This window comes from Scleropages formosus, chromosome 5 (genome assembly GCF_900964775.1).
Source record: "Scleropages formosus chromosome 5, fSclFor1.1, whole genome shotgun sequence".
Taxonomy (NCBI): domain Eukaryota; kingdom Metazoa; phylum Chordata; class Actinopteri; order Osteoglossiformes; family Osteoglossidae; genus Scleropages; species Scleropages formosus.
The window spans coordinates 12,911,741-12,925,365 of NC_041810.1; the positions used below are offsets into that span (position 1 = coordinate 12,911,741).

A 13,625-nucleotide genomic window follows, 5' to 3' on the forward strand; every position below is an offset into this window, starting at 1 on the left:
ACAGCTGCAAAAGCTGCTTACACTGGGTGCTACTGTTAGGAACAGTTGTTACAGATTATAAAAAATACATATTCCAATTGAAACGGGTTAGGAATGTGGGACCTCCTCAATTCAACCCATTTCCACAGTTTGGAGTTCCTGAGGGTTGGTGATCGGTAACAAAATGAGGAACGTTGCAGATTTATATAACGAATTGGTCAACAGCTTCAATTGAATAGGAGTTTGTGGAAATTAAATTCTTATTTCAGCCATTTTAAATTAGATTATAGTAATATAAAATCGTTGCAGAAGCAAATCACTGTATTTCTGTAGAAGTCAGGGGGCTGTATTATAAACGTGTTCTGTTTTGGAGGACTACCGGAGAATAGCACTGTTGTGACCGTGTTCTGTAGAGTATTTTCTACGATTGATTACGGTAAGGAACCAACAAAACCCTTTTCTTTATCTTATTAAGCTGGAACTTGTTTCAGCAATAAATTTTCAGTGGGTACCTTGCTCACGAGTACTATAGAGCTCTTGCTGGACTCGAACGTACAATCTTCAGGTTACAAGTCATTGACTAATTACTGCACTGCTGATTGTACAAAGTTATTTCTGTGTCCAGCACAGGCCCATTGTCTCTCCTGTATGGGTCACTGAATAAAAAGGCACCTCTGATGGTCCAGCAGCAATGCTGGATGTTCATGTTTTAGCCCTGTCCAGGTACAGTCAGGAGATGTGAGACTATTTTTTTGGTGGAGTGAATGAGTCAGGGAATGACAACAGGGATAACTGATTTGGAGTCTCTGAATGATCACAACCTTTCTGTCGGACCAGGAGAGACAGCCACGCGGTAAGAAGGACTCGCTTACATTCCATTTCACCCTGTCATTTTTATTACTCTTTGTCATAAGGTCCTGGGGCACAGCAATTAGAATCAAGAGGGCAGTGTGTTTCCCAGTGTCAAACTTACAAGGAAATCAGTGCAACCATTTAAACATATGGCCATGTTGAATTTTCACATGCATACACACAGAGATGCACCCTGTATTTTCAGCTTGATAATGATGTCCACCCGATTACTGGCTGACACCGGAATACTTGTCTAAGAGAGCCCTGTTAATGGCACTGAAGCAAGTAGAGATCATTGCTTCTGGAGCTCCATATCCAAAGATAGACGGGACATCAAAACTTTAACAAAAAATACCACCATTTAGTACCATTGTGGCTGGAAGCTGAAAGCCCATAACCTAGACAAACATCCTCATTATCTCCACTGACCAAACAGAACACTATTAGTAACCTCTAATCAATGGGGAGGAAATTCTCCTCCATCTTAGGCTGTACAAAGTGTGGGAATTGTGAGTTAACACAAAAAACTAGTTTGCCTTAAAAATGTGGTTCTTAATACTGAGGTCATATTAAAATATCAACTACCCACTGAGGAAAAATTACATTTGTACTATTTTCTACTGAGCTGAACAGTAATACTTCTGACTGATCTGGTTTAACAGCTTGTGTGTGTATGGGCTGTGAGGCAGTCCTGTAATCAAATGTTGGTGTGTTATAGCAAGCACACATTCCAAAGTGCACAGTACACAGCTAGTGCCACACAAAAGGTCATGACTGTGATCATTATGTGGAGAACAGTGGGGCCAGTTTCATTTACAAAATGCCTTTTTTTAATGTTTATTACACAAAGTGACACCAGCATGATTCTTGGGAAAATTACACAGAACCCCCCCTCCCTTCCTACAAAAGTGTTAATATGTACAGATAATCAAACAAGTAGTACACTCTGTATATATAGATAATGTGGTTCTTTGCATCTACTCGCTCTCTTCTCACTTGGCTGTCTTGCATCAGGAGACCTGTTGATGAAGAAGAACGGCTTTTACTGAGTCAGTGTTCAAAAAAAAAAAAAAACCCTTAACCCCCTCTGCCCCATATGGTTAACTTTTACAAAACCTGTAAATTGCAGGGACAGTACCTGTTGATGTGGAGTTGAGGGATGGCTACGGTCTCAGGTGAACAGACTACAGAGATGGAGAGGGGAGGGGAGGGGGGGGGAGAAAGAGAGAGAGAGGGAGAGTCCATTGGTTTGCTGTACAGATGGAAGTGGGAAACCAAATGGCTGAGCCACAGGCAGCGGAAAGCATGTGGGGACCATGAAGGTGCCACGCCATGACGACAATAGGTGACAGGTTCACACTGATCACAGCTCTGGGGGACAGTGTTGTGGCCCAGGTGGGCAGGATTTGTAGGAGGATGAATAATGGACAAGCTTGTAATGCAGTAACCAGTTTCCAGGGAAAGCATTTGATGTAGCCAAAGCGACAGCAGCACTGTGATGATGTGAGCTGAGCTTGGACTATAGGTGGTGCGGTGCTAAAGGCTACACACTCTGCTGTCCTAGTGCATGTACAGCGTTGGCCCATATTCTGCTTTTGTTGGAAACGGCTGTAAGCTGTGGATAAAGTCATAGGCGACAAGAAGAAAGAAACTAGTGCTGTCAATGCATGGTCTATCGGAAAGACCGGCAGACCTACTCTGCTGACCCTTCCCAATCAAAGGAGGAGGGGTAAGAGAAGTGTCCGTGGCACCCACCAGGTCAACACACAAACACATCCTCACGAGTACGCTCTGGCCTTCTTGGTAGAGCATGGCGGAGGTGGCCTGCACGCAGCCAGGGAAGGGGGCACCCTGATGAAGCGGGGGCAAGAATGAGGAGTGAGGTGAAAAGCATGGTGAATGTGAGCAGGAGCTCCTGATGTCCCCAATGACCCCAGTGATCTGATTGTGTAAAGGGAGATGGATCTCAACCACTTTGATAAAGTTCTCACCCAGTCAAAAGCCTGCAGCCTTAGAACAATGTTATACCGATGCTATGTTAAATATTTACTGTAAGGTGTTTACTGTCTACTCCTAGCTCTTTAGTAACCAGATTTGGGAATTGAGAATTCTCGCCTATAAGCATCTTTTCTCAAGCAATGCTAATTCAGTATTCCTGAAGTATACATCTTTTCCAGCAAGGGGCAACCTTTCCCAATCTTATTGGGAATATTAGATATTATAATATCCAATATGATATTATAATAGTGGATATTAAAATAATATATTTCTGCTGTGTGTACATTGGTCAAGGGTGCAGCATAAAGGTAATAGCATGGTTAGCATCAATGAGTTAGTGCTGTATAGACACATAGAGCAAACAGATGGCACTGATCTGGGGTCAGTTTATCCTCACCAGCTTGCCCTCACAGCTTCGATGTCACTTACAAGGTTCTGGGATAAGCAAATCCCAAAAATCTGAAAATAAAACATGGGATGAGAGACATCAAAAACTCAACACTCCTGAAGCAACATGTATAAAAAATTCAACTGTTCTACAGTCCAGTCAACAGGTAGCACAGCACTTTAGGAAACCAGTGTGACCAGTAGGTTAGGAGTTCAAGTCCCATGCTTTTTATGTAACCTTGAGAAGGGCAGACTGTATTAGTGACTCCCTCCAAGCAGCAATGAATATAAATTGTGTTCCGTCTTAACCTGCAGCAGCGCAATACCGATGAAGATCCCAGCCACCACCGTCAGGTTGTCTTGCAGCCACTTCTCAAACTGGGGCACGCACCCCTTCACGTAGATGAAGGTCTTCTGCTCCGAGTCCTGTGGGCAAACAGCCCGTGAGGGGAGAACAGGTAGTGTACGGCGGGAAATGTGGTAAATGATCTCTTAAGAAGTGTTTTCTGCAGATGTTTATTGGAGACATTCTGAACCCTGTCTTTAGGTCCTGCTGGGTCTGACACCAGCTTTTAAATGCCAGTGAAATATCCAAAAAGGGTCCCGTTAATCCATCTTTAATAGACGTTGTCTGAGAAATTGCATAAAGTGAAATTAAAGAAGAGGCTTTTTATTCAGTGTGGGATGCGACATTTCATTGCCAGGACACTGCCCTGCATGGCAACCAGAGACCCGACTCACCGTTTTTGCTCGCACGTCATAGCCACACTGTGTATTGATTACATCCTCCTGCAACAAAACAGAACCAAATAAGTGTCCCAGAGTCCCCTGACAGTGCCATAGCCCCAAGGTCTGACAGTAAGGTACCCACTGCTAACCTCCTTTCTAGCAGACATGTTTGTTACAATCTTAAGTACTTCATCAGTACTTCAGTAGGACTGTTCCTTGTCTAGACTGTAGTGTGGCTCACTAAGACCACAGCACCAGATCAGGCCAAAAATTTCTGAGGAATATGAGACTAAAGAAAGACAGTGCTGAGGGTATGAAGGCCAAGCAAGACACTGCAGGTTCTGGGGCTGAAGGCTGTGTAAAGCTGCGCACTTACATAAGGCAACATGAGCTCAACATTCCTGTGCAGTGCAGAGCCGTGGCGTTGAGCAAGAGAAGGGGTCCACTCAATAAGAAAAGCCCTAATTAAAAATATAACATCCATCCATTACCAGTAACCTCTTGTTAAAGGCAGGGTCACAGTGGTCTCGAGTCTATCCCAGAGGCACGGTGTGAGGCAGGGTACACCCTGGATTGGATGCCGGTCTATCCACATGGTAATTGCACACACTCAGTCCCCAATTCATGTGAAACACATGGAGTGCGGAAGAAAATGGAGCATCGGGATACAACTAAAGGTGTTCAGGTTCTGTAGTGCCAATTCAAAGAAGCAAAATATTGGTAAAACCTGGTTATTTTTTTTAAATCAAATTTTCATTGTCATTCTGTCTTCCTGCACAGGCGTGAAGCTGTGCTTCTCATTAATTGTAATTGCATTGAAAAGAATGTTTTACTGTGACAGAAGGAACAGGGTTCAGATCAAGATACCGCAGGATCCTTAGTGCAGCAGGAGAAGGGCACTCCACACTTCTCCCGACTGGGATTCAAGTCCGTGCAGTTGAAGTAGATGTTCAGATTCCAGTCATCGGCCCCGAATGCGCCACAGCATTCCCACTGTGAGACACAAGGGTACGTTTGTGAGCCTTCTCAGAATTCTGCACACATCTGCACCCAGCTTGGAGAAAGCTAATGCAAAACAGGGCTGTGAGACAGCCAGGGGAACAAACAGCTCCACTAAGAGAGCTGCCAATAACTAATTAAATTCCCAGTCCACCCCCATCCCCCCCCTCCAACCAGGCACAGGCCTCTCTGCCTGCCTGCCGTTTCAGTCCAGCTCCTACGGCTGAGTTACCAAATGTTGTGCCAGAGGAGGGGCACAATCAGAAATTGCTTTTTCTAAATAGACATTTAATATTTATAAACGTGCAGCGAATCCACAATGAGAGAGACTGAAAGCCACATTCAAAAATCTGGTGTTATCAGACCCCCCCCCCCCAAAAGCTGCCGAAGAACAGTTGGGCACAGGCTTTAGTTATCAGACAACTTTCTGAGTAAATGGGTTCAGTTGCTACAGTCTTCTTATATTTTCTCAAATAGATCTTTTCTCTTACAGAGAGCACGGAAAGTTCTTGACATCAGTCATCAATCAAAATGGTACGACGACAGTCAAATGTCTGTTCCTTGACAATGTGCGGGTTGGTATGGCAAGAGCCTCTGCGGCACCCTGGCAATGGTACTCTTACATATTCCTGTGTGAAGTCGATGAGGTTCTGCAGGTCGATGTCGTCCCGGTAGGCTCGTATGTTGTTGTTGATAAAGAAGTTGAGCTGGTCCTTGATCCAGTCTTTGAAGACAAAGGCCAGGATTCCTGCTGTGAGCTCCAGGAAGAAGATGATCCCTAGAAACACAGAGAACTAGACAGAACACGCAAACAAGATCGTGGCTCAGATGTCTGTATTTTACTGTTGCTGCTCACTATCTGTGAGGAAATACAGTTTTAAATCAAACCCATTCTGTATTACATAGTCCCTCTGAGGCTGTATTTTTAATATAAGCTCTGCTTTTTCACTAATTGTGGCTACATATCTATTGGAGAAGGATGCACTTAAAGTTCCAACTCTTAGTTCTCCAGTTCTGAATGCTTTATGGAATAAAATTAAATCTTCCCCATTTAAAATGACACCGTGAAATTTGATTCATCTTCGGATCTACAGACAGCTAACTCGCACGCATCCTCAGTGACCAACAGAACGCAGAAGTTCAGAGTGAAAATGGTGTTTGTCATGGTAAGGACTTGTGTAATGAATGTTGAGCTCATGTTCTGATGAGTTCTCCATGTTGTGTTTATCATTCATATCAAAGTTACCGTATAGCTGCCCTACAGCATTAAACGCCAAACCAGCACCTACAAATGTTCCTACAAGGCTGCTTTGACAATGATACACAAATAAACCCCATTTGCAGAGACAGGTGATGGCTCTTTGGTGTTGCTGTCTCCTGCAGTGGGCGTCCTGTGATTCTTTCCAAGGCAACTGTGGACTGTTTGCTCAAAAGCGGAAGCTCCATGAAGAAGATCTGAAAGCAGCCAAAGGCATTTCAGGTGAAAGCAGCAGGAATGCTGCATGAAGCTTTCGGTTCCAGTACCCCGTTCCTCTTTGGATCAGCCTCTACCCCCGCAACAAACACATACACACATTGGCAGGCTTTTTATTCTTCTTCTTGATGATGACATATGGAGGATGGAGTAAGACAGTGAATGAGAAAGCAGGAGCTTAGAAAAGAGATAGTAAGGTGTGCTGTGCAGTGGCACAGGGGTTGGGTTCACATACAAACTTGAGCAGGAAGGTGTTCTCCCGCAGAGCGCCAATGCAGCCAGCAAAGCCCAGGATGAACATTACGCCACCAACCACTAGGAAGAGCCACACCGGGTCAAAGCCCCCCAGGTCTGTGATGGAGGAGATGTTGGACAGCACTCCCTGTGGAGACGAGGAGCAAGAAGAAAAATACAAGTGGCAATGTGAGACAGGAGGGGTCACTGTCATCTCAGAGCCTGGGAAAAATTCTAAGAGTGTTAGGTAAATCCTGTATATATTGGTTGACGTCACATGGGGATTAGAGCTGCTACTTTTAAAAAAAAAAAAAAAAAAAAATTTGAAACGTTATACCATAGGACTTCCCCTTAACAGTTTCAGTAAAAGTACTACACTCGAGTGGCATGACAATAGCACACAGTAGGTGGAGTAGTGATTTGAGCTGCTGCATTTGGAGTCAGAAAACCATGGATTGGAATCTCACTTCTAGCTATGGTACCTTAGTAGTTGTACTGAATTGATAAAGTAAATTACCCTATTTAATTGGGTAAATCACAGCAGCTGAATATCGTAAGTCACTTTGGAGCAAAGCATCACATAAACAAACAAATGTAAAAGCATACTGTAAAAGGAAACCTGATACAAAGTCTGAAAATTCAATTGTATTCTGTTAGTTTATAGCTGATCCCAACAGTGGAATCTTAAAAGTCCATTCAAGTGTAGATAGGAATTATGATGTGCACTTCAGAGGCTGATGGGGAACGTGGTATGGGGGGGGAAAAACTCTTTCTGTGCCTTGTTGTTTGTGTTCTTCTTGCCCTGTTTTGCTTCTTAGAAGGAAGGAACTGGACCACTGAATGATGCAGGTGCAAAGGGTCTGTCATCATCTTGCCTGCACATTTTATGATCTTGGAACTGTAGAGGGCTTGGAGTCTGGCCAGCTCACAGTGGTCCTCTCTGCTGCCTGTGTGACATGTTGCAGTCTGCCCTTGTCCTGTGTGTACAGATTTGGTCATGATCCATTTTAAATGTATTTGTCTCTCTTGAGAAAGGTTTTTCTAATCTGGAGACTGCAGCGAATTCCTGTAATTTCAGTGACTTCTCTTTCAAGAAGCATTGTTGAGTTGTTCCTCTGGGTGTAAATTTGGCCCAGTTTCCTTCAAAGGTGATGGGATATGTCCCCAAGATGGAGAATCTGTACTGGGGTAGGACAAGAGACTAAAACATTTGTGCTCTCCTCCATCAGTCTCCCACACAAAAGTATGGACCCTTTTTAGATCCAAGCATCTCCTTAAAAGCCCCAAGCATGTGCCAGCTTCTAAATTCACATCTTTTGCTTTTGATAGGGCCTTTTACTCCTTTCATAACCTCATCAAAATGGAAGTGAAAAGCACTTTCAGCAGCAACAAAACCAAAAAAAAAACTTCACTTTTGCAGCCTGAGTTGGCTTTTAATATGACTAATCACAGATACTGACTGCATGGGGCTCAGGAGAAAAACAAAGTTAAAGGCAAGAGGCTCTTATATCGCAAGCAGCTATGTCGAATCCTTTCAGCATTTAAACTTCACTTGTAGAGTAAGGGAGGGTGTGGTGGTATAGCGGGTTTGGCCAGTGCCCTCCTGTGTTGACAGGTCTGGGGTTCGAGTCCTGCTTGGGGTGCATTGCGATGGACTGGCGTCCTGTCCTGGGTGTGTCCCCTTCCCCTTCGGCCCTGCTCCCTGTGTTGCCGGGTTAGGCTCCGGCTTGCCACGACCCTGCTTGGATCAAACGGTTTCTGATAGTGTGTGTGTGTAAGTGTTGTAGAGTTAAGTTTAAAAAAAAAAAAAAAAAAATGTGAGGAGAAAAACAGCAAAGAGGCCAAGTCCTTATAAGCATTTTGTATGTTTTTTCATCCTGATACAGAAAGAAGTGACACAGTTCTAGCAAGAATGTTAAAATAATTTTGACATTTATGCATTTAGCAGACATTTTTTCAAAAATGACATAGAAGTTCATCAACAACAGAAAAGCTTTAGACACACAAGATTATCAAAGCATGGCTTATTTTGTATCACCATGTTGCTAGTTCACACTGCTCTGTAGCTGTCTATAGAAGTGATATTCAAATGGCAAATACATAGACAATTTTCTGTGTTATATAATTATCTATAATTATGATTATAACCACAACAGACTGCTAGACTCATTTATATAGCTGTCAGAAGATCAGGGGAGAAGTGGCTGTGAAAGAGCTGGCTCTGAAAGAACCTTCTTGAAAGCTGGGAGGGATTCAGCAGCTATAAGGGGCAGAGGGGGATCATTTTACCACACTGGGGCCAAAAGTAAGAACTAATAGACTTAATTTTGCTCCCTGTGAGTGGCACCACCAAGCAACCAGAGGAACACAGAGCTCTTCCTGCAACGCAGCGGTTGATCTGTTGGTTATGTACAAGAACATACAGATTGATAGCAGACCCACCTTCTCACTCCATGCCCACAGGCCGATCCCAAGGAATGCCACCCCCAACAACTGGAAAACATGGGGGATAGTAACTGTTACTGCCAGTGACACAAATAGCTCACACACATCTACCTGCTACTTTCCTTTGCACTTGATGTCAGACAGTCCTTAAAATGCATCTTATCATGCACAAGCTGCACAGATTGGCCGTCAAGCGACCACGTTTGATTTTACAGTATTGGTTCATGCATTCTGGACAGAAGCCTGTAACTGAGAAAGATACTGTTGGGTTAACAGATGGGTGACTGAGTGCACAGCAAGTGTGCAACCACTACACTTTGTCCTCTATATTGTACTGACCTCCTTGGGAATCAGAGCAGAGCTTCACAGGTGTGTAGATAGATGTCACACTCAGATTTGAGATGGCTGCGTGTCAGTTTGAAACCTTTGGCAAATACCCATTATTAATATGTATTTCTGAACACTGTTTTTGGCTCCTGATCCATATATATGCAGTATATGAGTCTGTAGCCAAATGTTGATGGTTTTTAGCAATTGATTTGAATATATATTTTGAGAATGAAAGGCTTGGTGTTTCAAATTCAGAGCAATTTAATGTTGGGAAGCAAACACAGAGGGACAGCTTAACAGGTGTTGCGTAACACATCCTTGGAATAAGACAATCAATACTAACATTCACACACTGAATGCAGTCATTCAGCTGTTTACATATATTATGATATAGTAATAATAGTATATATCACACACAGTCTGAAACCGCTTGTCCCAAGTGGGGTCGCAGCAAACCGGACCCTAACCTGGCAACGCAGGGCGCAAGGCTGAAGGGGGAAGGGACACACCCTGGATGGGACACACCCTGGATGGGATGCCAGTCCGTCACAAAGCACCCCAAGCAGGACTCGAACCCCAGACCCACCAGAGAGCAGGACCTGGCCAAACCTGCTGAGCCACCGTGCCCCTCTTTTAATATTATATATATTATGTATTTATTTTCTTTATCTATCACTAATAATAATAAGAATAATAATAATCTTTTAGATAACTTCGTACTAAAGTGATTTATTATGTTAGATCAACTTACCAATGATTTACTCTTTCATACAGCTGGGGAAATTTTACTGTACCAATCAAGGGTACGACACCAGGCATGGAATTCAAACCCAGAAAGTAGTGGATTGCAAGGTGAAGGCTGTAACCTCTACTCCACCTGCTGTCCTTTGTCTGCTTCTTGTGTCTACAGACATGTCTGGAACACGTTTGGAGACTGAACAGTTGTTGCTGGGGTGCTTCTTCCCTGCATGTGTCTGACCTGCTGTCGGGTGAGTGAACTTCACATTCCATTCAATAGCGAGACCCCAAACATGAGAGAAACACATACCTTTATTGACTGCCACCTCTCTCTAACATCACATAGAAGAACACTGCTTTTGACACCAAGCAGAATGTGGCCAGTAACGAAAATGTCTTCATGACTATGAATAGACCACAGTGGGAGAAACTCTTTTAGTCCCAAACGCATCACCAAATGAAGATGAACCTCACCGTCTTTCAGCAGTGACATCCTATTTCCTGTGTAAATTTCCCCAACACAATGGTTTGGGAAAAGCCTTTGAAACATCACTGAAATATGCAGTAAAACTCCTTTTTTTTTTTTCCTCCCCCTGCTGCAATCTTTTCAGTCAGTCTCCAACCCCATGGCATCTTTGCACATCCACGGAAACGGGAAAAAATACACAACATGCCAACCTGTGATTCTCCCACAGCTGCACAGAGTCCATTCAGCACCCTATAATAAGCGAGACACACAAATACATGTACCGGCCCAAAAAGATCAATCCCTGTAAATCTCCCACTTCAGCACTTTGATTCAAATGGCTACAGTGATGTAGGTCACCAAGAGGGTGGTAAGCTGCAGCACACAAAAAAATGGAAATACAGCTTCAATTGGTTATTTTGTCTGCGTAAAATTAAGGATGGAGCTACATCAAAGCAAGATGAAGGAGGCCAAAATGAGTGTCCAGATACACATCAGGCATACAGGGGAGCCCTGGACATACATACCCCTCAGACCCAGGGAAACAGAATGGTACATTTCCCCTCCATGCATGTTATTAGTTCAGTCCTTTACCCTGTGACTTGTGGACCAGGTATGCTGCGCCAACTGTCACAACTCACTGCTCACCGGTTCAAGAGGAAGTGAAAAGTCCATACAGAGGGTCTAAAAAGGCCACATTCAGCTGGGGATTTTCAGAACATAAGGAAGCAAAACAGATATATAACAGCCTTGCTTGCAAACACTGACAAACCATAACGACAAAAAGTATCAACTCTTCTCCGAGGTGACTTATAATGATTTACAGTAGGGTCATGTGTACTGTATCAGTTCAGGCTAAGTACCTTAACCAAGGGTACTGCAGCAGGAGTAGAAGATCCAAACCAGGTCCTTTGATTACAAGACAAAAGCTTTAATCACTACGCCCCCTGCCGCTTTCCATTTTGTTGAACAATGTGCGCCATCCAGCATGGAGAAGAGCAGAACTTTCTGTGTCTGTCAGACGTATGTGTGTGCGCACACGCATCTTGATTAGATGCCATGCCTCTGGATGAAAACCACCCCCATGAGTCGACCCCCCCCCCCCCACACTCTCAAGAAGAGCCATTGTTCCTCATGGCTTCTCAAAGATCGCTTTTCTGAGGCTGATGCTTACGATTTGTTGGGGAAACGGTCTAGGTTAAAGTCTCTTGAGTGTTGTTCTTGCTCCCTGCCAAGGCTATATGAACCGCCCATGAGGCGCCCATGATAAAAACATCAAGCCAAGTAGGAGGAGGTGAAGGGCAAGGCAGGCAGTTGAAGGATCTACCTTTACCTTGCAGTGGCAGTGAAACACTGTGATCAAGTTAAAATGGTTTATCTTTCTTCCACCCATTATCAATAACTGCTTGTCCAGTGCAGGGATGTGGTGGTCCAGAGCCTATCCAGGAAGTACAGTGTGAAACAGGGTACACCTTGAATGGGACACCAGTCCATCACAGGGCAAATACACATACTATGGGCAATTTAGTGTCACCAGTCCATCCAAAATACCTCTTTGGGCTGTGGGAGGAAACCCACGTGAACATGGAGAGAAATTCACACAGACTAAGCTGGATCCGAACAAAAGCCCAGCAGTTGCGATGCCCTGGACTACGCACCGAACGTGCATTGCCGCAGCCGTTAAAGGTCAGTATGGCTTGTCCCTTTCAAACACCACTGCTCCGATGTTTTGCTGAAAAGAGCAGAAAGATCCCGCGTCGCTCAGTTTGCCTGTCCGGGAGGTGATGTGTTCAGTGTTGTACTGGATATCAAATAACATAACAGGCCCTTGTGCCTCCTCCCTTCAGCCATCGCTGTGATAGTGTCTTCATTAAGAGCTCCTCTCAGGGGACCCTTATTGACTTCCCATTAATCTGAGAAATGCTGTTTGTCTTTCCTTCTGCAAAATGTGCACATCAGTGTGGATTTCATTTCCTTCTGCTCCAGTTATGCATAAGAGCCTGCCGTATAGATAGGATGCTGACTTTCTGGTACCGGCCTGACAGCTCATCTCCATTGGCAGGAGAACGTCGGAGAAGAAGTCAACGTGAAACGCAGCTGTCTTAGAACATTTGTAAAGTAACGTCACAAGGAGACCATGCAATAATACCTGTTGTGTGTTCTGACACTGGGCATGCAAAGTACTTAAATGGTGTTAAATGTTTCCGTTAAAGTCATCTATGCTTCTGCTTCAGTCATGCCTGCTTTGTCAGCTCTACGTGATCCCAGGGGACAGAAAGCAGTGTACAGTCCCTGGCCATGTACTTCTCACTGTGTGACCAGTGGTGCTCCACTCTTTTACTACAAAGGCAGTGATCAGGGAGTGATTTACACTCACTGTAACAGGTAACATAGTTAACTATAAATCTGACAAGTCTACACAATTCTATCAATGAACACTTCATTTCCACTACCTCTTATTTGAATCAATCAAAGAAATGTCATGTGTATATCAGTTCACACACCCGCTCCTGCCGCCACTGTAGCAAATCTACAGTATAATAAATAACGCATTCGCAAAGAAAATTTAATCTACTTACCCAAAATATAATATTGAATCCGAATATGAAGTACTTGATGCAGCAACTGACTTCGTGTCCTTTGTAATGTTTCCCTGACATCCTCACTTGTCATGAGAATAATAAGATTATTATTTGAATCATAGATTGAAGCTGCTGCTGCTCTATTTCAGAGGACGGCTCGACTAATCTTCTCCAAAATCGCAGCTCCCGTCTAAATTAATTCTTGTCTTCGTCTTCATCGGAGCACAGTAACGGTCTGAAGCGACCGGTGCTAAAGTCATACGTTTTTTCGAGCAAAACAATAGACGAAAGGAGGAAATAGAGAAGCGCCTTTATTCTAACGAATCCGCAGTTTATAATAGTCGAGTTAAATCCCCGTTACGTCATTGGTGACGGACGGAAGCGCTGACCAGTCAGATTTCAAGTCGCTCGA

At 43.9% G+C, this 13,625-nt stretch overlaps 1 protein-coding gene across 3 annotated transcripts; it reads right to left on the bottom strand.

Annotated features, from left to right (window-relative positions):
• Positions 1–1,604: 1,604 nt before the first annotated feature.
• tspan5a (tetraspanin 5a) lies at positions 1,605–13,568 on the bottom strand. Of its 3 annotated transcripts, XM_018759782.1 has the most exons (11): positions 13,211–13,568; positions 9,095–9,145; positions 6,654–6,800; positions 5,568–5,738; positions 4,813–4,938; positions 3,958–4,005; positions 3,526–3,642; positions 3,227–3,288; positions 2,587–2,682; positions 1,970–2,015; positions 1,605–1,850 (listed from the first exon to the last, which is right to left on the bottom strand). In XM_018759782.1, exons 1-9 carry the CDS (start codon positions 13,289–13,291, stop codon positions 2,610–2,612), a joined length of 876 nt encoding a protein of 291 aa, XP_018615298.1. In that variant the 5' UTR covers positions 13,292–13,568; the 3' UTR covers positions 1,605–1,850; positions 1,970–2,015; positions 2,587–2,609. The 3 variants fall into 3 exon arrangements, with proteins under 3 accessions (XP_018615298.1, XP_018615299.1, XP_018615300.1); XM_018759783.1 differs by lacking the exon at positions 9,095–9,145; XM_018759784.1 differs by lacking the exon at positions 2,587–2,682 and having other exon boundaries at positions 1,650–1,850.
• Positions 13,569–13,625: the final 57 nt, after the last annotated feature.

Excerpts from the sequence above, each read along its gene's own strand:
- tspan5a (XM_018759782.1), bottom strand. The coding sequence starts at position 13,291 with ATGTCAGGGAAACATTACAAAGGACACGAAGTCAGTTGCTGCATCAAG. Across the intron at positions 4,006-4,812 it reads GCTGCACTAAGGATCCTGCG|GAGGATGTAATCAATACACA; the intron begins GTATCTTGATCT and ends GTTTTGTTGCAG. Across the intron at positions 2,683-3,226 it reads GAAGCTGTGAGGGCAAGCTG|GGTGCCCCCTTCCCTGGCTG; the intron begins GTGAGGATAAAC and ends CCGCTTCATCAG.